General features: G+C 44.5%; 1 protein-coding gene across 4 annotated transcripts in view; it reads left to right on the top strand.

Moving 5' to 3' along the window:
• The window catches only part of LOC126091908 (polycomb protein Sfmbt-like), a 330,279-nt gene that overhangs the window by 267,099 nt on the left and 38,752 nt on the right, over positions 1-24,428 (top strand). For all 4 annotated transcript variants that reach the window (XM_049907216.1, XM_049907218.1, XM_049907217.1 and 1 more), the window contains one exon: positions 9,970-10,225. In XM_049907216.1, coding sequence (XP_049763173.1) covers positions 9,970-10,225 — 256 coding nt within the window. The remainder of the gene's footprint in view (positions 1-9,969; positions 10,226-24,428) is intronic.

Genomic DNA, 24,428 nt, shown 5'->3' with positions numbered 1-24,428 from the left:
TTACCTTGATATGAAGCGTATAGGATGGAAATAAATGGAGTTTTTTGACTGGGCTTCTGTAAATACTTCCTTTATATTTATAGCCAGAAATTGTCAGAAATATGATTAACTAATTAATTAATCTTAAAACAAAGATGATGTAATTTACCAAACGAAAGTGTTGGTATGTTGATAGAGACACTAACACACACACACACACACACACACACACACACACACACACACACACACACAAAATTCAAGCTTTCTCAACCCACGGTTGCTTCATCAGGAAAGAGGGAAGGAGAGGGAAAGACGAAAGGATGTGGGTTTTAAAGGAGAGGGTAAGGAGTCATTCCAATCCCGGGAGCGGAAAGACTTACCTTAGGGGGAAAAAAGGGACAGGTATACACTTGTGCGTGCGCGCACACACATCCATCCATCCGCACATATACAGACACAAGCAGACATATGTAAAGGCCAAGAGTTTGGGCAGAGATGTCAGTCAAGGCGGAAGTACAGAGGCAAAGATGTTGTTGAATGACAGGTGAGGTATGAGCGGCGGCAACTTGAAATTAGCGGAGATTGAGGCCTGGTGGGTAACGGGAAGAGAGGATATATTGAAGGGCAAGTTCCTATCTCCAGAGTTGGTGTTAGTGGTAAGTATCCAGATAACCTAGACGGTGTAACACTGTGCCAAGATGTGCCGGCCATGCACCAACGCATGTTTAGCCCCAGGGTGATCCTCATTACCAACAAACACTGTCTGCCTGTGTCCGTTCATGCGAATGGACAGTTTGTTGCTGGTCATTCCCACATAGAAAGCTTCACAGTGTAGGCAGGTCAGCTGGTAAATCGCGTGGGTGCTTTCACACGTGGCTCTGCCTTTGATCGTGTAAACCTTCCAGGTTACAGGACTGGAGTAGCTGGTGGTGGGAGGGTGCATGGGACAGGTTTTACACCGGGGGCGGTTACAAGGGTATGAGCCAGAGGGTAGGGAAGGTGGTTTGGGGATTTCATAGGGATGAACCAAGAGGTTACGAAGGTTACGTGGACGGCAGAAAGACACTCTTGGTGGAGTGGGGAGGATTTCATGAAGGAAGGATCTCATTTCAGGGCAGGATTTGAGGAAGTCGTATCCCTGCTGGAGAGCCACATTCAGAGTCTGATCCAGTCCCGGAAAGTATCCTGTCACAAGTGGGGCACTTTCGGGGTTCTTCTGTGGGAGGTTCTGGGTTTGAGGGGATGAGGAAGTGGCTCTGGTTATTTGCTTCTGTACCAGGTCAGGAGGATAGTTGTGGGATGCGAAAGCTGTTTTCAGGTTGTTGGTGTAATGGTTCGTTTGCCACAAAGACCTAGGCTGTAGGGAAGGGACTGTTTGATATGGAATGGGTGGCAGCTGTCATGATTAATTAATTATAATGTAACTAGATAGATAAAAAAATCTACTTGCCAAGGGTTGGCAAGAGAAAACACACATACACACAAAAAGTTACGCATACTTTCGGAGCTAGTGGCTCCTTCCAGTAGTAGAGTTGAAGAGGAACGAAGAGGGATGAAGGAAAAGAGTTGGAGAAGTTTAGGAAAAGAGGTAAAGTTCAGAAAAATCACCAAGAACCCGGGTCAGGGGGGGGGGGGGGGGGGGGGGAGGTGAGAAGGAAAGGCTGATTGTTCAGGGCTGCACCAGACAAGGTTTGGAAACCTGAGAGCTTAAAGGTGGTACACAGAGTAATATACAAGACAGAGATTACTACTAAAACATTGAGCTAAAGTTAATAAAGAGTGGAAAGCTAAGTGCATTGTATGTAACAGAGGTGGGAGGGGCGACACCGAAAAACAGGCAGGACAGAAAATGAAAGATGTAGAAAAGTAAAATGGAGTGAAGAAAGGAGTAATTACTATGAAAAAATACTGAGATGGGAGGAATTAATGTAGATTAAGGCCAGGTGGTTGGTGAGAACCAAGGATATTTTGTAGTGCTAGTTCTCACCAGTGGAATTGTGAGAAACTTCAGATGCCAAAAGACATTCTTTTGAAATAGAAAACACACACACAAGCACAACTCACACGTGACCACTGTCTCTGGCCACACTGATCAGACTGTAACTGCGCGTTGCAATGGCAGCATCTGGGGTGGCTGTTGGGTGCTATGAAGCTGCATAGGGTGAGGAGGGGCAAGGGTAAAAGGGTGGAAGTGGGGAAAGATGTAGTGCTGCTTGCGGGAGTGTGTAGGGACAGGGTAGGGATAGGGTAGGGCAGCTAAGTGCAGTGGAGAGTTTTGGGGATGGAGGGGGAACATACGATATATTGCAGTGGGAGAGTTCCCACCTGCACATTCAGGAAAGTTATAAGAGTTGAGGGGCATAGAAGGGAAGCAGTGGTTGAGGAGGGAGTGAGACAAGGTTGTAGCCTATCACCGATGTTACCATATTTACCCGAATCTAAGCCGCACCTGAAAAATGAGACTCGAAACAAAGGAAAAAAAGATTTCCCGAATCTAAGCTGCACCTGAAATTTGAGACTCGAAATTCAAGGGGAGAGAAAAGTTTTAGGCCGCACCTCCAAATCGAAACAAAGTTGGTCCATTGTAATATGAGACACAATTTAGGTCGAATGAATGACGATACAGCTACAGTAGTTTGGTTCGAGTCGTAAGCTTTACCAGGTAGCCATTGCTATGCGTCAGGCGCTCCGTCCGTATTTATACGGGTACCCTTCCTTTTTCGCGTGCTTCGTCTGGTTTGAATCGATTGCTTATTTTGCTTTGATCTGATAAGTGCCGTTTTCTCTGTTATAGGTGTTTACGTCACTCTAAGCTGAAAATGCATCACTGTACTGTGTCATGCATTGTTTGTCGCATTCTGATAGTGCGTGTTTACGGCCTATCGCCGTTCGCGGCATGGCTTGCTTTTGTGCGCGCTACCGCCGCTTACAACTAAAAAGGGGCGAATCGTCTCATTAGCGAAGCAATGTCAAGAGGCTGCTATTTGTTGTTACTTACACTGCTGCTTTCTTTGAGAATGATCAACAAGAACCAAATAATAGGCTGCGTATGATAGAACATGTTCTGAACGAGAGTTAGGCGAAAATTTTTCTCCATTTGAAAATCTTTGCGGCCGCTTCTTTAGTACATCAAATTCTGCACAGAAATTAGAGTCATCTTAGATTTAAAAATCTAGTCAGTTGCCGTGGTTCATTTCTGACTGTATCACTATTAGGCTAAGAATAATACGAATATAAACATGACACGATAAGTGTATTCTTCCGCGTTTGCTGTTGTCTCACTCTAGTTTCGTAGTTTATTAGGCAGACAGGATTTAAATGAGATAGCAACAAACACGGAAGAACACATGGCAAAATGTTTATATTCGTATTATTCTTATTGTGAATGGTGAAGAGAATACTGCTTGTGATTCACATTTCATCAGGTTACTATTAGCAACCATCTCTTCTTCAGGTAGGAAAAAATTCAGAACGTAGAGTTGGCCGTATTGAAAAACATCCCAAACAGTCTTGCCAGTTGGATTTTCGTAGTACATTGAAATTCTAATACATTCGAAGATGAACAATACGGAATTTGTATTTACTTCGTTGGATAATGTATGAAAATGCAGTGGTCGAAACTCGGGGCGGTGAAAAAAAAGCTCGTCTTCCACCTTTTTTTAAATTTATTTACTGACACAGAGGTTTTGGCGCCAGTATTTATCTTTGTACCTACAAAGCATGTCTGTGTAGCGCTACATATATTCGACGGCAGAAGTTAGTTGTGGCGGCACCTACCAACATTTTTCAGAACTTCCACTTGCTTTGCACTCGATTCTAAGCCGCAGGCGGTTTTTTGGATTACAAAAACCGGAAAAAAAGTGCGGCTTAGATTCGAGTAAATACGGTATTCAATCTGTACATTGAGCAAGAAGTAAAGGAAACCATTGAAATATTTTGGGTAGGAATTATAGTTCAGGGAGAAGAAATGCCAATAACATTGTAATTCTGTCAGAGACAGCGAAGGACTTGGAAGAGCAGTTGAACGGAATGGACAGTGTCTTAAAAGGAAGATACAAGGTGAACAACAACAAAAGCAAAACAAGGATAGTGGAATGTAGTCAAATTAAATCAGGTGATGCTAAGAGATGTAGATTAGGAAACAAGACACTTGAAGTATTAAATGAGTTATGCTATTTGAATGGTAAAATAACTGATGATGGCCAAAACAGAGAAGATATAAAATGTAGACTTGCAATAGCAAGAAAAGCGTTTCCGAAGAAGAGAAATCTGTTAACATCGAATATAAATTTAAGTGTTAGGAAGTATTTTCTGAAGGTATTTATCCGAGGTGTAGCCTTGTATCAAAGTGAAACATGGGCGATAAATAGTTTAGACAAGAAGAGAATAGAAGCTCTTGAAATCTGGTGCTACAGAAGACTGCTGGAGATTAGATGGGTAGATAATATAACTAATGAGCAGGCACTGGGGAGACAAGAAATTTGTGGAACGACTTTACTAAATGAAGGGATGAATTGGTAGGACACATTCTGAGAGATCAAGAGATCACCAGTTAGTATTGGAGGAAAGTGTAGGGTTAAAATCTTAGAGAACTACTGAGAAATGAATACAGTAAACATTTAGAAAGTTGAAGGTTCCATTAATTATTTGGAAATGAAGAAGCTTGCACAGGACAGAGTAATTTGGAGAGCTGCGTCAAACCAGTCTTCGGACTGAAGACCCTAACAAGAACAGGAACATTCCTCTAGATGGCCTATGTATAGTTTGACATAAGATGGTGCCATACAGGTGTCAATTTCTGTACCACAGATTTGTTTATAGGTGAAGGCTTCAAAGGAGAAGTAATTGTGGATGAGGTTATAGCTGGTCATGGTGACCAGGAAGGAGGTTGTAGTTTTGGAGTCAGTCGGCCATTGGGGAAAGGTAGTGTTCAGTAGCACAAAGTCCATGGCCATTGGGGATGTTAGTGTAAAGTCAAGTGATATCTACAGTGATGAGTAGTGCACTGTGTTGTAAAGGAACAAGAACTGTGGTGAATTGGTGGAGGAAATGATAGGAGAAGGGGAGTAGTGTGTGTGTGTGTGTGTGTGTGTGTGTGTGTGTGTGTGTGTGTGTGTGTGTGTGTGTGTGTGTGCTTGTGTGTTGGGGGGGGGGGGGGGGGGGGGGGCGCGTGCGTGAGACCTTTACCAACACCAAATCTACAACCTCCTCCCTGGTCACCATGACTGACTATATCTTCTCCCACAATTACTTCTCCTTTGAAGGCATCACCTGCAAGCAAATCTGTGGAGTAGCAACAGTCACCCACATGCCACCATCTCATATGCCATGGCCATCTAGAAGTAACATTCTTAATCACCCAAATATCAAACCCTTTACCTGGCTCAGAGTCGTTGATGTCCTCTTCGTGGTCTGGACTGAGATTGTGGACGCCTTATCCACATTCATGCAGAACCTCAACATCTCCCCCATTTGCTTCACCACATCCTCCTCTACCCATCAAGCCACATACATCGACATTCACCTTCACCCCAAGAATGGCTGTATCAGTATGTCCATACATATCAAACCTACCAGTCACCAGCTATATGTCCACTTTGACAAGTACCATCTATTCCATACAAAGAAGTTCCTTCCATACAGCCTAGCCACTTGTGGTTATTGCATCTGTAGTGATGAGCAGTCTCTTTCCAAATATAGCAAGGATTTCATTGACGCCTTCACTGACCAAAATTATCGTCCCGACCGTGTTGAGACAGACAGACCTCCTGTGCCTTCTCTCTACACCCATCTTCTACAATCCTGTATATCCAGTGTTTAGCCACAAAGGGACATTTGTCTTGGGACTCAGTACCACCCATGACTGGAGCAACTAAATCACATTCTCCATCAGTGTTTTGTTTACCTCTTGTCATGCCCTACCTCTTGTCATGTTCCACGTCTTGTTATGCACTACCTCTCATTGTGCCCTAAAATGAGGAATATTCTACCCCAGGGTGTCTACGACCCGGGAGATCCGGGAATTTTTTCATCCGGGAATTTTTTCATCCGGGAAAAACCCGGGAATTTTTTAGAATTCTGGGAATCTGTCATTCAACAACTTACGTTGCTAAGGAAATGCGCCATATACAACAGCAAAACATAGTGCCCATACAAGCGTCTGCCAACAGCAAAGTGTGTCAAAGACTTCAGGAAGACTATGCAATGCTTCCTAACAACAAATTGCTTCCGATGAGCGTGACGTGGCATAACATTAGATTCGTTTGAGCAGTTGTGGGTGGGCTTTTGTGCATGCACAGTTGAGTCGCGTATGGTAGTACCTTCTCCCGCCTCTGACTACGGATGTGTGGCTGGGCGCCACTATCTAATATTGGCCCGGTTCGGAGATGTCGTAGATCTGGGGCTATGCACAGAGCAGTCTGAGCTGTAGTGGGGAGGTGGGTATTCTCCACGTGACCCGTATTTATGTTTAGTGATTTTGCGGTTTCCTTTCATTTACTGCTATCACATTAAATGAAAACAAAACGGATTTGTGTGGCCGGGAGCTATCAAATGAACTAAAATACGTTCGCATAATTACGGAAGGCTAAAATATGTTATTAGTTTCAGGTTTTATTTCCACCTTTCTGACAGTCAAGCATTAATCGCCTTGCAGAACAATGAAGTTATTTTTGTCGGTTTGCTAAAAAGATATGGCTTTTGTTAATCTTTAGCGCTGAGGCAGTCAATTTATTTGAAACGAAGTGTTTAATTTCATACTGTTGGCTAGTTTCAACTGTTCGCTCCATTTCAAGTGCACGTTTTCCATCTTCTAGCTCGCATGGCATTATGCCATAATAAAGAACCAAACATGAGATAATACAGTATTGGTACTCAAGAAAATTTACATCCGAATCTGGACATACGAATTTGCACTTTAAGACGAATTATGCATTTTAGTATGGTTCACGAAATTCCAATGCTCTTGAAGTATCCTCTGATGTCTTGTTTCGTTTGTGACATAGTGCAAGATCTTTTAATGTTTTAGACGTAAGAACATACGAGCTTCCTGCGTCATCATAGCTGCGCAAGATCAGTGGCGCCTGTTATCTGGCGCTCTCTGGCAACTGCTGAAATGGATTAGTTTCTAACAGGTCACTGGAAAATGTTGCGAATGGTGGTTAGAAAAGCGTTACTTTCAAAGTAATTTTCCTTTTACACAAGATGAACTATGTGCGAGAATGTACGATGAATTTCTTAAATCACAGAGAATTTGACTCTCAATTAAAAATCAACTCTTTGAGGATGACCATCTAGAGGAGTTTTGATCCCAGAAGATCAGACATTTATATCGTTACTACAAATTTTACTGGCACGTTCGTGTGATATGTCTTAAATGCGCATTATATATGGAAGCTTAGCTTCTCATGCAGCTTATTAATCTTCGAGACCACGATTATATGTGAAAGCCTTGTTTTTCTTCTAGCAACACTATGTGTATTAATTTAAACCATTAACTTTTCCTATTTGTCTGTTTGCGCTACTTAAGAGTGATCTTGCTATCGGCTGACTTCATCATGTGTCCTGTGCTGTCTTCAGCTGGCGAAATTATGTGTCTTTCAACTGTGACTGGCTTACAAAAGCACTTCGCAACCTCGATTTCAATGCTTTGGAAAGTAATATGCGGTGTTTGGTGGAATTCGAATTTATGCCTTCGTAACACGATAATATGTAGTGTGTATGTTGCTGCACATCAAAGATCTTTCCAGAATGTGTTCCCCTCCCCCCGAGTTTCGTTTTCGAAAGTGCCGGGAAATTCTACGTCGGCGTATAAAACCATAAACATCCAAAGGACTGATAAGTTTTACAGTGCCGAGGAAAAGTATACTATCACTTAACATGGGAAAAGTGTATGTTCACCCGGGAGAAAGTGTGTTTTCAACTGGGAAATCCGGGAAAAATCCAGGAATTTTTTTTCCTTGTCCATGTATACACACTGTACCCACTATCCTTCTCACCCATCCCATAGCAGTATTCCGGCACCCACCAAACCTAACAAAATCCTTGCCTATCACTACTCTGCCCATGCTCCCAATCCCTTGCTTCATGTGTCATATACCTGCAATAGATCTAAATGCATAAATGCAAGACCTGCCCCATACTTCTTCCCATCACCAGGTCGCAGGCCCCTCCTGTCCTGTCAAAGACAGCGCTGTCTTGAAATCAGCTATTTGATCTGCAAACTAAGCTGCTACCACTGTGCTGCTTTCTATGTGGGCAAGACAACTAACAAGATGTCTATCCACATGAATGGCCACCTGCACACTGTGGCCAAGAAACTGCTGGACCACCCAGTTGCTAAACATGCAGCCAGACATGATGTGCTTCAGTTCAATTCCTGTGCCATCAGGATCCTTCCTACCACCAGCTTTTCTGAATTATGCTGTTGTGAACTATCCCTGCAATATATCTACATTCCCATAAACCCTCTGGCCTCACCCTCTACTAGTTCCTCTCCTCCACCTACCTATCCCATTCCCTGCTCTCACTCCAGCACTTCACCGCTATATATCCCGCTAAAACAACCACTGGTCTTCTTCCCCTTTCCATACTTCTCTCATTTTCCAGTCCCCCCCCCACCCAAACAACCCATTTGTGCATTCCCACCCTATCCCCACAACATCCCTGCATGCTCCCACAAGCAGCACTACATCTTCCCCCATACCTACCCTCTTAGGTGTGTGCCAGTTGTGCTTGTTTAAATGTGTGTGTTTGTTTTCTATTTCGGAAGTATGCCTTTTAACCGAAAGCTTAAATTTATAGCAGTCTTTTTGTTGTGCTTGTCTGCATCTCAAATATGAGTGTACTGAGATAGAAATTCATTGGAAAAGTACTGAGGATTTTACATAAGTATAGTCAGTTGGTTCGCATATTCAAAACAGTACTGGATCAGATAGTATCCAGTATAAAGTTGTGATTTGAGCCGGCAAAAGACCAATTGGAGAGTGTGCACATTGATTAGTGCACATTAATTGAATGAAGTGAGGTGGTTGTTATAATTCTGGATACATTTATGAATGTTTTAGAATGTTCTTGATATTCTGTGCAGAAGTGAATTAGCGAGTGACAGAGTACTTGGATTTAAGTGTACTTAAGAGTATTTTTGATTATTTTAGTGTGACATACTAACAATTTTTTTGGTATATATATATATATATATATATATATATATATATATATATATATATGTCTGCTTGTGTCTGTATATGTGTGGAGGGATATGTGTGTGTGTGCGAGTGTGTACCCATCCTTTTTTCCCCCTAAGGTAAGTCTTTCCGCTCCCGGGATTGGAATGACTCCTTACCCTCTCCCTTAAAACCCAAATCCTTTTGTCTTTCCCTCTCCTTCCCTCTTTCCTGATGAGGCAACCATTGGTTGCGAAAGCTAGATTTTGTGTGTATGTTTGTGTTTGTTTGTGTGTCTATCGACCTGCCAGCGCTTTTGTTTGGTAAGTCTCATATATATATATATAAAAATAATATTTTTTTTTTCGATGCTCTCGAGTGGTCTGGAATGTTGTAAGAAAACAAATGAAAACAAAGACCAAGCGAAGTGGGTCTTTTTCAGCTAGTTGTGAATAATTACAACAAAGTTACATGGTGCTGTAATTGTTTTGCAATGAAAGATGCAGTTTTATATATCTCAAGGAAAGAGGGAATGGAGTATAGAAAATGATGTAGCAAAATATGAATCATGTAGAAAAGTAAGGTATATAGTCACAGTGCATCCAATCCACTTGTATTCTTGACAGATGAGTGTTGTAACTAGCTAATAGCCTACTACCACCGAACAATTTCTTCATTTTATTATTACTAGCCAAGTAGTTGCAGTTGTTAAATGATTCTATAGGCTTTTACATCTTTCATTATCTTAAAGTTTTTTTAACAGTCTTGCAGTGCTTCTTATACATTCTTCTGATCTTAATTTGAAGTTGATTTTCATTTATAGGAAGTTCCTGCTCATGGCTTTGTAGTGGGAATGCGTCTTGAAGCTGCAGACCTTATGGACCCAAGACTGGTGTGTGTTGGAACAGTATCACGTGTTGTGGGTCGCTTATTGAAGGTACATTTCGATGGTTGGGAAGAGGAGTATGACCAATGGCTGGATTGTGAAAGTCCTGATGTCTATCCTGTAGGGTGGTGCGAGTTAGTTGGACAGAAATTGGAAGGTCCACGGGTGACTCCGAAGGCAAATGCTGCCACAGGTAAAATTTTATAAAGGGTTCTAGGAATTCTTGTCTTGTAGAAAACTTGTAAAACAAAAGTAATATGGTAATAGCAATCTCAATAATTGTCTTGCTGATAGGAATGTGTGCACCAAGTGATGTGCTGCTTGATCAAACATTGCAGAGGACAAGTTGTCAAACCACCTTGAATGGGTTATTTGGGACAGCTATCAATTGCATGTACGAAGACTAGATTTGCTACCTCAGCAATGTTGGAGGCATATACTTCTTCCAAACTACTTGTAAGAAGTGAACTAGTATTCAATTGGCAATGCTTTCAGTGGCTTTTCTCCTACTCCTCCTCATCCTCCCCTCCCCTCCCCTCCCCTCCCCCCCCCCCCTCTCTCTCTCTCTCTCTCTCTCTCTCTCTCTCTCTCTCTCTCACACACACACACACACACACACACACACACACACACACACAAATTGCTGCCATTAAGTACCAGTTGTAGGAAGATAACTGCAGTTTGAAAGATTTTAAAGCACAAAAGGTGACTGGAGAAATTGTGTGGATAATTATAATCCAAATGTTTAGTGTGGTCTTCAGTTTGTATTACCTCTTAATATGGACATACTATAGTTTTTCTTCCTGTGTTATGCAAGTAAGCTTTGTACTTTTGTTGTAGAATTAACTTATTTATTCCATCTGACACCTTTCCACCTCCACCCCCTCAGACTCTTTTCTGAGTAAGAAATTAGTTTAAAAAAGTAGATTCCAGGTGTCAGTCTGTAGAAGAATTCTGTGCTTTAAAAGAGGATATTTTTTAACTTGTACAGATTTATTTGTTCCAAGGAAACACACACTGTTGGTGAAAATTGCAGTACCAAGAAAGATATTTGTGACTGGAATGAGATTTCTGTCACGTCCTAGGTATGCAAAAACAGCTAATTATTAATATCAAAGAACTATGCTTGATTGCTGATTATGAGAATTCAAAGTGGTATGAAACCCCCACATCCAGCAGTTCACACCTTTCAAAAATCATGGAATGGAATTTTAGTGGGATTGGATGAAGTCCTGAGGAATGTTCCCCCATGTTGTTTGTATGTGAGTGGATGAATTTTCAAATGTTGTTACTCAAGAACTCCGCCAAACTAGTTCCTGAGTAATCCCATTCTAGGCATATTTGACCTCTCAAGTGAATGTGCAGTCCAAGAAGGCACTGGTTCCTTTTATTGTTTGAGAAAGGAAAGAAAACTTCCATATTTCTCATCACATGTGGCTGTGTTGGCAGACTGAAACATGGAAGGTGGAGTTGCCTGAAGATGGGATTTCTAAATCTTGCCTCTGCAGCAGTAAGCTATGCAGATTGCCCTGAGCAAGAATTTGAGATCACATGTTGTATTCAATAGTTTCCCATAGCACAAAATTCACTCTTTGTTGACTGTGTTTTGTAACAATGCAGGCTGCCAGCTTACGATCACTGTGATGATGTGTAATGTGTAGAGCTGTCAGTGTAGTTCAGGTTGAAGCAGACTTTTTCTGAAAGCGCCACAGTTTGCCTCTTATTGTGCCTATCAATGGATGAGGAATCAATGACGTGTATATCACAGGTCCAGCCTGCATCAGACAGTATTGCACAGCAAATATATCCAGACCTGAAATTGTGCTCCAGTGTTGAGTTGATCTGTGTTTCATGTTGTGTGGCCTGTGGACAGTATGGGTTTTATCATTGCACAATACACAACCACCACTGCATACTGTTCTTTTCTAACCATTGGTTTAAAGCACACATTAGTGCTATGACAGAATCTCTTTTACAACACAGATTGTAATAGGGACTAGAAAATGAAAGATATGTTTGTATGAATCCGTTCTTGAAGGTGACCCATCAATAATTCAGCGTGTTTAGTAAGTACATAAATTTGCAGCATCAGTGTTGTCCTTCTGTGTCAGACCTCAGATGCAACATTTTTATCAAAGCACAAGAACATTATATATATATATATATATATATATATATATATATATATATAAAAACAAAGATGATGTGACTTACCAAATGAAAGTGCTGGCAGGTCGACAGACACACAAACGAACACAAACATACACACAAAATTCAAGCTTTCGCAACAAACTGTTGCCTCATCAGGAAAGAGGGAAGGAGAGGGAAAGACGAAAGGATGTGGGTTTAAAGGGAGAGGGTAAGGAGTCATTCCAGTCCGGGAGCGGAAAGACTTACCTTAGGGGGAAAAAAGGACGGGTACACACTCGCACACACACACATATCCATCCACACATATACAGACACAAGCAGACATATTTAAAGACAAAGAGTTTGGGCAGAGATGTCAGTCGAGGCAGAAGTGCAGAGGCAAAGATGTTGCTGAATGACAGGTGAGGTATGAGTGGCGGCAACTTGAAATTAGCGGAGATTGAGGCCTGGTGGATAACGGGAAGAGAGGATATATTGAAGAGCAAGTTCCCATCTCCGGAGTTCGGATAGGTTGGTATTAGTAGGAAGTATCCAGATAACCCGGACGGTGTAACACTGCGCCAAGATGTGCTGGTCGTGCACCAAGGCATGTTTAGCCACAGGGTGATCCTCATTACCAACAAACACTGTCTGCCTGTGCCCATTCATGCGAATGGACAGTTTGTTGCTGGTCATTCCCACATAGAATGCATCACAGTGTAGGCAGGTCAGTTGGTAGATCACGTGGGTGCTTTCACACGTGGCTCTGCCTTTGATTGTGTACACCTTCCGGGTTACAGGACTGGAGTAGGTGGTGGTGGGAGGGTGCATGGGACAGGTTTTACACCGGGGGGCGGTTACAAGGGTAGGAGCCAGAGGTAGGGAAGGTGGTTTGGGGATTTCATAGGGATGAACTAAGAGGTTACGAAGGTTAGGTGGACGGCGGAAAGACACTCTTGGTGGAGTGGGGAGGATTTCATGGAGGATGGATCTCATTTCAGGGCAGGATTTGAGGAAGTCGTATCCCTGCTGGAGAGCCACATTCAGAATCTGATCCAGTCCCGGAAAGTATCCTGTCACAAGTGGGGCACTTTTGTGGTTCTTCTGTGGGAGGTTCTGGGTTTGAGAGGATGAGGAAGTGGCTCTGGTTATTTGCTTCTGTACCAGGTCGGGAGGGTAGTTGCGGGATGCGAAAGCTGTTGTCAGGTTGTTGGTGTAATGCTTCAGGGATTCCGGACTGGAGCAGATTCGTTTGCCACGAAGACCTAGGCTGTAGGGAAGGGACCGTTTGATGTGGAATGGGTGGCAGCTGTCGTAATGGAGGTACTGTTGCTTGTTGGTGGGTTTGATGTGGACGGACGTGTGAAGCTGGCCATTGGACAGGTGAAGGTCAACATCAAGGAAAGTGGCATGGGATTTGGAGTAGGACCAGGTGAATCTGATGGAACCAAAGGAGTTGAGGTTGGAGAGGAAATTCTGGAGTTCTTCTTCACTGTGAGTCCAGATCATGAAGATGTCATCAATAAATCTGTACCAAACTTTGGGTTGGCAGGCCTGGGTAACCAAGAAGGCTTCCTCTAAGCGACCCATGAATAGGTTGGCGTACGAGGGGGCCATCCTGGTACCCATGGCTGTTCCCTTTAATTGTTGGTATGTCTGGTTTTCAAAAGTGAAGAAGTTGTGGGTCAGGATGAAGCTGGCTAAGGTAATGAGGAAAGAGGTTTTAGGTAGGGTGGCAGGTGATCGGCGTGAAAGGAAGTGCTCCATCGCAGCGAGGCCCTGGACGTGCGGGATATTTGTGTATAAGGAAGTGGCATCAATGGTGACAAGGATGGTTTCTGGGGGTAACGGACTGGGTAAGGATTCCAGGCGTTCGAGAAAGTGGTTGGTGTCTTTGATGAAGGATGGGAGACTGCATGTAATGGGTTGAAGGTGTTGATCCACGTAGGCAGAGATACGCTCTGTGGGGGCTTGGTAACCAGCTACAATGGGGCGGCCGGGATGATTGGGTTTGTGAATTTTAGGAAGAAGGTAGAAGGTAGGGGTGCGGGGTGTCGGTGGGGTCAGGAGGTTGATGGAGTCAGGTGAAAGGTTTTGTAGGGGGCCTAAGGTTCTGAGGATTCCTTGAAGCTCTGCCTGGACATCAGGAATGGGATTACCTTGGCAAACTTTGTATGTGGTGTTGTCTGAAAGCTGACGCAGTCCCTCAGCCACATACTCCCGACGATCAAGTACCACGGTCGTGGAACCCTTGTCTGCCGGAAGAATGACGATGGACCGGTCAGCCTTCAGATCACGGATAGCCTGGGCTTCAGCAGTGGTGATGTTTGGAGTAGGATTAAGGTTTTTTAAGAAGGATTGAGAGGCAAGGCTGGAAGTCAGAAATTCCTGGAAGGTTTGGAGAGGGTGATTTTGAGGAAGAGGAGGTGGGTCCCGCTGTGACGGAGGACGGAACTGTTCCAGGCAGGGTTCAATTTGGATAGTGTCTTGGGGAGTTGGATCATTAGGGCTAGGATTAGGATCATTTTTCTTCGTGGCAAAGTGATACTTCCAGCAGAGAGTACGAGTGTAGGACAGTAAATCTTTGACGAGGGCTGTTTGGTTGAATCTGGGAGTGGGGCTGAAGGTGAGGCCTTTGGATAGGACAGAGGTTTCGGATTGGGAGAGAGGTTTGGAGGAAAGGTTAACTACTGAATTAGGGTGTTGTGGTGCCAGATTGTGTTGATCGGAATTTTGAGGTTTTGGAGGGAGTGGAGCTGGAAGTGGGAGATTGAGTAGATGGGAGAGACTGGGTCTGTGTGCAATGAGAGGTGGTTGAGGTTTGCTGGAAAGGTTGTGAAAGGTGAGTGAGTTGCCTTTCCGGAGGTGGGAAACCAGGAGATTGGATAGTTTTTTGAGGTGAAGGGTGGCATGCTGTTCTAATTGGCGGTTGGCCTGTAGGAGGATGCTCTGAATAGCCGGTGTGGATGTGGGAGAGGAAAGATTGAGGACTTTTATTAAGGATAGGAGTTGACGGGTGTGTTCATTGGCTGAGTTGATGTGTAGGTGAAGGATTAGGTGGGTGAGGGCAATGGATTGTTCAGTTTGGAACTGGTATAGGGACTGATGGAAAGAAGGGTTGCAGCCAGAGATGGGAACTTTAAGTGTGAGGCCTTTGGGGGTTATGCCAAATGTCAGACAAGCCTGAGAAAATAGAATATGTGAGCGTAATCTGGCTAGGGTGAAGGCATGTTTGCGGAGGGAATGTAAATAAAACTTAATGGGGTCGTTGTGGGGGTGTTGTGAGGGTGACATGGTATTAGAAGGTGGAAAGTTTAACATGAGGTTGAAATGAAAAAGAAAGATAGAAATATATGGGGAGAGAGAAAGGTGAACTAGAAAGCAATTGGAGATCTGGTATGAAAAAAGGCGAAAAAGTGTTGGTTAAGTTGATCTTGTATTGAACTTGGGTTGGTAGACAGCGATGTGCAAAAAGGTTAGGTGGTTGTGTTGCCGCTAAATCACGTTAAAGGACGGAGAAATTCGGGAAAATTTCGAAAAAACGTATTAAAGGAGTGGTGTTGTGGTGAAAGATTACGAAAATGGGGCTAACAATTGTAGAGAAAATGACGTTAAAACCTGTGGGGAGCGGCTAAAATGACGTTAAAGGACGGATAAATTCGAGAAAATTTCGAAAAAACGTATTAAAGGAGTGGTGTTGTGGTGAAAGATTACGAAAATGGGGCTAACAATTGTAGAAAAAATGACGTTAAAACCTGTGGGGAGCGGCTAAAATGATCAGTGATGTGCGAAAAACGGAAGTGGAAATAAAGTTAATGTTATTAGAACTAGCCGAAATGGTTGTTAAATACGTGAAAGCAGCTGTTATTGAACTAGAAACGGTGGATTTTATAGCAGCGGTAGTGTTGAAAGCGGAAAATAAAATCTTTTGGTTATGGTTGGGAAGTGGGTTACGTATTGTTGAGCATATTTATGGCGGGATAAAATTGTATAGTAGATTACGGTAAAAGGGAAAGGTGAATACAAAGTGAAACTACTGGTAAAAACAGAAAGAGAAAATAAAGACAAAAAAGAGAAATAAGACGACAGGAAAGATTTCGAAATGCAAAGGCGACAATAACAAACGTAATTGTTGGGTTCAAATTAATGATATGGTTATAATAGAAGGAAACATTCCACGAAGGAAAAATATATCTAAAAACAAAGATGATGTGACTTACCAAACGAAAGTGCTGGCAGGTCGACAGACACACAAACGAACACAAACATACACACAAAATTCAAGCTTTCGCAACAAACTGTTGCCTCATCAGGAAAGAGGGAAGGAGAGGGAAAGACGAAAGGATGTGGGTTTTAAGGGAGAGGGTAAGGAGTCATTCCAGTCCCGGGAGCGGAAAGACTTACCTTAGGGGGAAAAAAGGACGGGTACACACTCGCACACACACACATATCCATCCACACATATACAGACACAAGCAGACATATTTAAAGACAAAGAGTTTGGGCAGAGATGTCAGTCGAGGCAGAAGTGCAGAGGCAAAGATGTTGCTGAATGACAGGTGAGGTATGAGTGGCGGCAACTTGAAATTAGCGGAGATTGAGGCCTGGTGGATAACGGGAAGAGAGGATATATTGAAGAGCAAGTTCCCATCTCCGGAGTTCGGATAGGTTGGTATTAGTAGGAAGTATCCAGATAACCCGGACGGTGTAACACTGCGCCAAGATGTGCTGGTCGTGCACCAAGGCATGTTTAGCCACAGGGTGATCCTCATTACCAACAAACACTGTCTGCCTGTGCCCATTCATGCGAATGGACAGTTTGTTGCTGGTCATTCCCACATAGAATGCATCACAGTGTAGGCAGGTCAGTTGGTAGATCACGTGGGTGCTTTCACACGTGGCTCTGCCTTTGATTGTGTACACCTTCCGGGTTACAGGACTTAGAGGAAGCCTTCTTGGTTACCCAGGCCTGCCAACCCAAAGTTTGGTACAGATTTATTGATGACATCTTCATGATCTGGACTCACAGTGAAGAAGAACTCCAGAATTTCCTCTCCAACCTCAACTCCTTTGGTTCCATCAGATTCACCTGGTCCTACTCCAAATCCCATGCCACTTTCCTTGATGTTGACCTTCACCTGTCCAATGGCCAGCTTCACACGTCCGTCCACATCAAACCCACCAACAAGCAACAGTACCTCCATTACGACAGCTGCCACCCATTCCACATCAAATGGTCCCTTCCCTACAGCCGAGGTCTTCGTGGCAAACGAATCTGCTCCAGTCCGGAATCCCTGAAGCATTACACCAACAACCTGACAACAGCTTTCGCATCCCGCAACTACCCTCCCGACCTGGTACAGAAGCAAATAACCAGAGCCACTTCCTCATCCTCTCAAACCCAGAACCTCCCACAGAAGAACCACAAAAGTGCCCCACTTGTGACAGGATACTTTCCGGGACTGGATCAGATTCTGAATGTGGCTCTCCAGCAGGGATACGACTTCCTCAAATCCTGCCCTGAAATGAGATCCATCCTCCATGAAATCCTCCCCACTCCACCAAGAGTGTCTTTCCGCCGTCCACCTAACCTTCGTAACCTCTTAGTTCATCCCTATGAAATCCCCAAACCACCTTCCCTACCCTCTGGCTCCTACCCTTGTAACCGCCCCCGGTGTAAAACCTGTCCCATGCACCCTCCCACCACCACCTACTCCAGTCCTGTAACCCGGAAGGTGTACACAATCAAAGGCAGAGCCACGTGTGAAAGCACCCACGTGATCTACCAACTGACCTGCCTACACTGTGATGCATTCTATGTGGGAATGACCAGCAACAAACTGTCCATTCGCATGAATGGGCACAGGCAGACAGTGTTTGTTGGTAATGAGGATCACCCTGTGGCTAAACATGCCTTGGTGCACGACCAGCACATCTTGGCGCAGTGTTACACCGTCCGGGTTATCTGGATACTTCCTACTAATACCAACCTATCCGAACTCCGGAGATGGGAACTTGCTCTTCAATATATCCTCTCTTCCCGTTATCCACCAGGCCTCAATCTCCACTAATTTCAAGTTGCCGCCACTCATACCTCACCTGTCATTCAGCAACATCTTTGCCTCTGCACTTCTGCCTCGACTGACATCTCTGCCCAAACTCTTTGTCTTTAAATATGTCTGCTTGTGTCTGTATATGTGTGGATGGATATGTGTGTGTGTGCGAGTGTGTACCCGTCCTTTTTTCCCCCTAAGGTAAGTCTTTCCGCTCCCGGGACTGGAATGACTCCTTACCCTCTCCCTTAAAACCCACATCCTTTCGTCTTTCCCTCTCCTTCCCTCTTTCCTGATGAGGCAACAGTTTGTTGCGAAAGCTTGAATTTTGTGTGTATGTTTGTGTTCGTTTGTGTGTCTGTCGACCTGCCAGCACTTTCATTTGGTAAGTCACATCATCTTTGTTTTTAGATATATTTTTCCTTCGTGGAATGTTTCCTTCTATTATAACTATATCATTAATTTGAACCCAACAATTACGTTTGTTATTGTCGCCTTTGCATTTCGAAATCTTTCCTGTCGTCTTATTTCTCTTTTTTGTCTTTATTTTCTCTTTCTGTTTTTACCAGTAGTTTCACTTTGTATTCACCTTTCCCTTTTACCGTAATCTACTATACAATTTTATCCCGCCATAAATATGCTCAACAATACGTAACCCACTTCCCAACCATAACCAAAAGATTTTATTTTCCGCTTTCAACACTACCGCTGCTATAAAATCCACCGTTTCTAGTTCAATAACAGCTGCTTTCACGTATTTAACAACCATTTCGGCTAGTTCTAATAACATTAACTTTATTTCCACTTCCGTTTTTCGCACATCACTGATCATTTTAGCCGCTCCCCACAGGTTTTAACGTCATTTTTTCTACAATTGTTAGCCCCATTTTCGTAATCTTTCACCACAACACCACTCCTTTAATACGTTTTTTCGAAATTTTCTCGAAATTTTCCCGAATTTATCCGTCCTTTAACGTCATTTTAGCCGCTCCCCACAGGTTTTAACGTCATTTTCTCTACAATTGTTAGCCCCATTTTCGTAATCTTTCACCACAACACCACTCCTTTAATACGTTTTTTCGAAATTTTCCCGAATTTCTCCGTCCTTTAACGTGATTTAGCGGCAACACAACCACCTAACCTTTTTGCACATCGCTGTCTACCAACCCAAGTTCAATACAAGATCAACTTAACCAACACTTTTTCGCCTTTTTTCATACCAGATCTCCAATTGCTTTCTAGTTCACCTTTCTCTCTCCCCATATATTTCTATCTTTCTTTTTCATTTCAACCTCATGTTAAACTTTCCACCTTCTAATACCATGTCACCCTCACAACACCCCCACAACGACCCCATTAAGTTTTATTTACATTCCCTCCGCAAACATGCCTTCACCCTAGCCAGATTACGCTCACATATTCTATTTTCTCAGGCTTGTCTGACATTTGGCATAACCCCCAAAGGCCTCACACTTAAAGTTCCCATCTCTGGCTGCAACCCTTCTTTCCATCAGTCCCTATACCAGTTCCAAACTGAACAATCCATTGCCCTCACCCACCTAATCCTTCACCTACACATCAACTCAGCCAATGAACACACCCGTCAACTCCTATCCTTAATAAAAGTCCTCAATCTTTCCTCTCCCACATCCACACCGGCTATTCAGAGCATCCTCCTACAGGCCAACCGCCAATTAGAACAGCATGCCACCCTTCACCTCAAAAAACTATCCAATCTCCTGGTTTCCCACCTCCGGAAAGGCAACTCACTCACCTTTCACAACCTTTCCAGCAAACCTCAACCACCTCTCATTGCACACAGACCCAGTCTCTCCCATCTACTCAATCTCCCACTTCCAGCTCCACTCCCTCCAAAACCTCAAAATTCCGATCAACACAATCTGGCACCACAACACCCTAATTCAGTAGTTAACCTTTCCTCCAAACCTCTCTCCCAATCCGAAACCTCTGTCCTATCCAAAGGCCTCACCTTCAGCCCCACTCCCAGATTCAACCAAACAGCCCTCGTCAAAGATTTACTGTCCTACACTCGTACTCTCTGCTGGAAGTATCACTTTGCCACGAAGAAAAATGATCCTAATCCTAGCCCTAATGATCCAACTCCCCAAGACACTATCCAAATTGAACCCTGCCTGGAACAGTTCCGTCCTCCGTCACAGCGGGACCCACCTCCTCTTCCTCAAAATCACCCTCTCCAAACCTTCCAGGAATTTCTGACTTCCAGCCTTGCCTCTCAATCCTTCTTAAAAAACCTTAATCCTACTCCAAACATCACCACTGCTGAAGCCCAGGCTATCCGTGATCTGAAGGCTGACCGGTCCATCGTCATTCTTCCGGCAGACAAGGGTTCCACGACCGTGGTACTTGATCGTCGGGAGTATGTGGCTGAGGGACTGCGTCAGCTTTCAGACAACACCACATACAAAGTTTGCCAAGGTAATCCCATTCCTGATGTCCAGGCAGAGCTTCAAGGAATCCTCAGAACCTTAGGCCCCCTACAAAACCTTTCACCTGACTCCATCAACCTCCTGACCCCACCGACACCCCGCACCCCTACCTTCTACCTTCTTCCTAAAATTCACAAACCCAATCATCCCGGCCGCCCCATTGTAGCTGGTTACCAAGCCCCCACAGAGCGTATCTCTGCCTACGTGGATCAACACCTTCAACCCATTACATGCAGTCTCCCATCCTTCATCAAAGACACCAACCACTTTCTCGAACGCCTGGAATCCTTACCCAGTCCGTTACCCCCAGAAACCATCCTTGTCACCATTGATGCCACTTCCTTATACACAAATATCCCGCACGTCCAGGGCCTCGCTGCGATGGAGCACTTCCTTTCACGCCGATCACCTGCCACCCTACCTAAAACCTCTTTCCTCATTACCTTAGCCAGCTTCATCCTGACCCACAACTTCTTCACTTTTGAAAACCAGACATACCAACAATTAAAGGGAACAGCCATGGGTACCAGGATGGCCCCCTCGTACGCCAACCTATTCATGGGTCGCTTAGAGGAAGCCTTCTTGGTTACCCAGGCCTGCCAACCCAAAGTTTGGTACAGATTTATTGATGACATCTTCATGATCTGGACTCACAGTGAAGAAGAACTCCAGAATTTCCTCTCCAACCTCAACTCCTTTGGTTCCATCAGATTCACCTGGTCCTACTCCAAATCCCATGCCACTTTCCTTGATGTTGACCTTCACCTGTCCAATGGCCAGCTTCACACGTCCGTCCACATCAAACCCACCAACAAGCAACAGTACCTCCATTACGACAGCTGCCACCCATTCCACATCAAACGGTCCCTTCCCTACAGCCGAGGTCTTCGTGGCAAACGAATCTGCTCCAGTCCGGAATCCCTGAAGCATTACACCAACAACCTGACAACAGCTTTCGCATCCCGCAACTACCCTCCCGACCTGGTACAGAAGCAAATAACCAGAGCCACTTCCTCATCCTCTCAAACCCAGAACCTCCCACAGAAGAACCACAAAAGTGCCCCACTTGTGACAGGATACTTTCCGGGACTGGATCAGATTCTGAATGTGGCTCTCCAGCAGGGATACGACTTCCTCAAATCCTGCCCTGAAATGAGATCCATCCTCCATGAAATCCTCCCCACTCCACCAAGAGTGTCTTTCCGCCGTCCACCTAACCTTCGTAACCTCTTAGTTCATCCCTATGAAATCCCCAAACCACCTTCCCTACCCTCTGGCTCCTACCCTTGTAACCGCCCCCGGTGTAAAACCTGTCCCATGCACCCTCCCACCACCACCTACTCCAGTCCTGTAACCCGGAAGGTGTACACAATCAAAGGCAGAGCCACGTGTGAAAGCACCCACGTGATCTACCAACTGACCTGCCTACACTGTGATGCATTCTATGTGGGAATGACCAGCAACAAACTGTCCATTCGCATGAATGGGCACAGGCAGACAGTGTTTGTTGGTAATGAGGATCACCCTGTGGCTAAACATGCCTTGGTGCACGACCAGCACATCTTGGCGCAGTGTTACACCGTCCGGGTTATCTGGATACTTCCTACTAATACCAACCTATCCGAACTCCGGAGATGGGAACTTGCTCTTCAATATATCCTCTCTTCCCGTTATCCACCAGGCCTCAATCTCCGCTAATTTCAAGTTGCCGCCACTCATACCTCACCTGTCATTCAGCAACATCTTTGCCTCTGCACTTCTGCCTCGACTGACATCTCTGCCCAAACTCTTTGTCTTTAAATATGTCTGCTTGTGTCTGTATATGTGTGGATGGATATGTGTGTGTGTGCGAGTGTGTACCCGTCCTTTTTTCCCCCTAAGGTAAGTCTTTCCGCTCCCGGGACTGGAATGACTCCTTACCCTCTCCCTTAAAACCCACATCCTTTCGTCTTTCCCTCTCCTTCCCTCTTTCCTGATGAGGCAACAGTTTGTTGCGAAAGCTTGAATTTTGTGTGTATGTTTGTGTTCGTTTGTGTGTCTGTCGACCTGCCAGCACTTTCATTTGGTAAGTCACATCATCTTTGTTTTTAGATATATTTTTCCTTCGTGGAATGTTTCCTTCTATTATAACTATATATATATATATATATATATATATATATATATATATATATATATATATATATATATATATATATATATATAAAAACAAAGATGATGTGACTTACCAAATGAAAGTGCTGGCAGGTCGACAGACACACAGACAAACACAAACATACACACAAAATTCAAGCTTTCGCAACCAACGGTTGCCTCGTCAGGAAAGAGGGAAGGAGAAGGAAAGACAAAAGGATATGGGTTTTAAGGGAGAGGGTAAGGAGTCATTCCAATCCCGGGAGCGGAAAGACTTACCTTAGGGGGGAAAAAGGACAGGTATACACTCGCACACACACACATATCCATCCACACATACACAGGCACAAGCAGACATTTGTAAAGGCAAAGAGTTTGGGCAGAGATGTCAGTCGGGACGGAAGTACAGAGGCAAAGATGATGTTGAAAGACAGGTGAGGTATGAGCGGCGGCACATTGAAATTAGAAATTAGCGGAGATTGAGGCCTGGCGGATAGTGAGAAGAGAGGATATGCTGAAGGGCAAGTTCCCATCTCCGGAGTTCTGACAGGTTGGTGTTAGTGGGAAGTATCCAGATAACCCGGACGGTGTAACACTGTGCCAAGATGTGCTGGCCGTGCACCAAGGCATGTTTAGCCACAGGGTGATCCTCATTACCAACAAACACTGTCTGCCTGTGTCCATTCATGCGAATCGACAGTTTGTTGCTGGTCATTCCTACATAGAATGCATCACAGTGTAGGCAGGTCAGTTGGTAGATCACGTGGGTGCTTTCACACGTGGCTCTGCCTTTGATTGTGTACACCTTCCGGGTTACAGGACTGGAGTAGGTGGTGGTGGGAGGGTGCATGGGACAGGTTTTACACCGGGGGCGGTTACAAGGGTAGGAGCCAGAGGGTAGGGAAGGTGGTTTGGGGATTTCATAGGGATGAACCAAGAGGTTACGAAGGTTAGGTGGACGGCGGAAAGACACTCTTGGTGGAGTGGGGAGGATTTCATGAAGGATGGATCTCATTTCAGGGCAGGATTTGAGGAAGTCGTATCCCTGCTGGAGAGCCACATTCAGAATCTGATCCAGTCCCGGAAAGTATCCTGTCACAAGTGGGGCACTTTTGTGGTTCTTCTGTGGGAGGTTCTGGGTTTGAGAGGATGAGGAAGTGGCTCTGGTTATTTGCTTCTGTACCAGGTCGGGAGGGTAGTTGCGGGATGCGAAAGCTGTTGTCAGGTTGTTGGTGTAATGCCTCAGGGATTCCGGACTGGAGCAGATTCGTTTGCCACGAAGACCTAGGCTGTAGGGAAGGGACCGTTTGATGTGGAATGGGTGGCAGCTGTCGTAATGGAGGTACTGTTGCTTGTTGGTGGGTTTGATGTGGACGGACGGCGGACCTTCCCTACCCTCTGGCTCCTACCCTTGTAACCGCCCCCGGTGTAAAACCTGTCCCATGCACCCTCCCACCACCACCTACTCCAGTCCTGTAACCCGGAAGGTGTACACAATCAAAGGCAGAGCCACGTGTGAAAGCACCCACGTGATCTACCAACTGACCTGCCTACACTGTGATGCATTCTATGTGGGAATGACCAGCAACAAACTGTCCATTCGCATGAATGG

The sequence above is a fragment of the Schistocerca cancellata genome, chromosome 7, assembly GCF_023864275.1.
Source record: "Schistocerca cancellata isolate TAMUIC-IGC-003103 chromosome 7, iqSchCanc2.1, whole genome shotgun sequence".
NCBI classification, from domain to species: domain Eukaryota; kingdom Metazoa; phylum Arthropoda; class Insecta; order Orthoptera; family Acrididae; genus Schistocerca; species Schistocerca cancellata.
The sequence above is the reverse complement of the archived record's forward strand: the minus strand, read 5'-3'. Positions and strand labels throughout refer to the sequence as shown.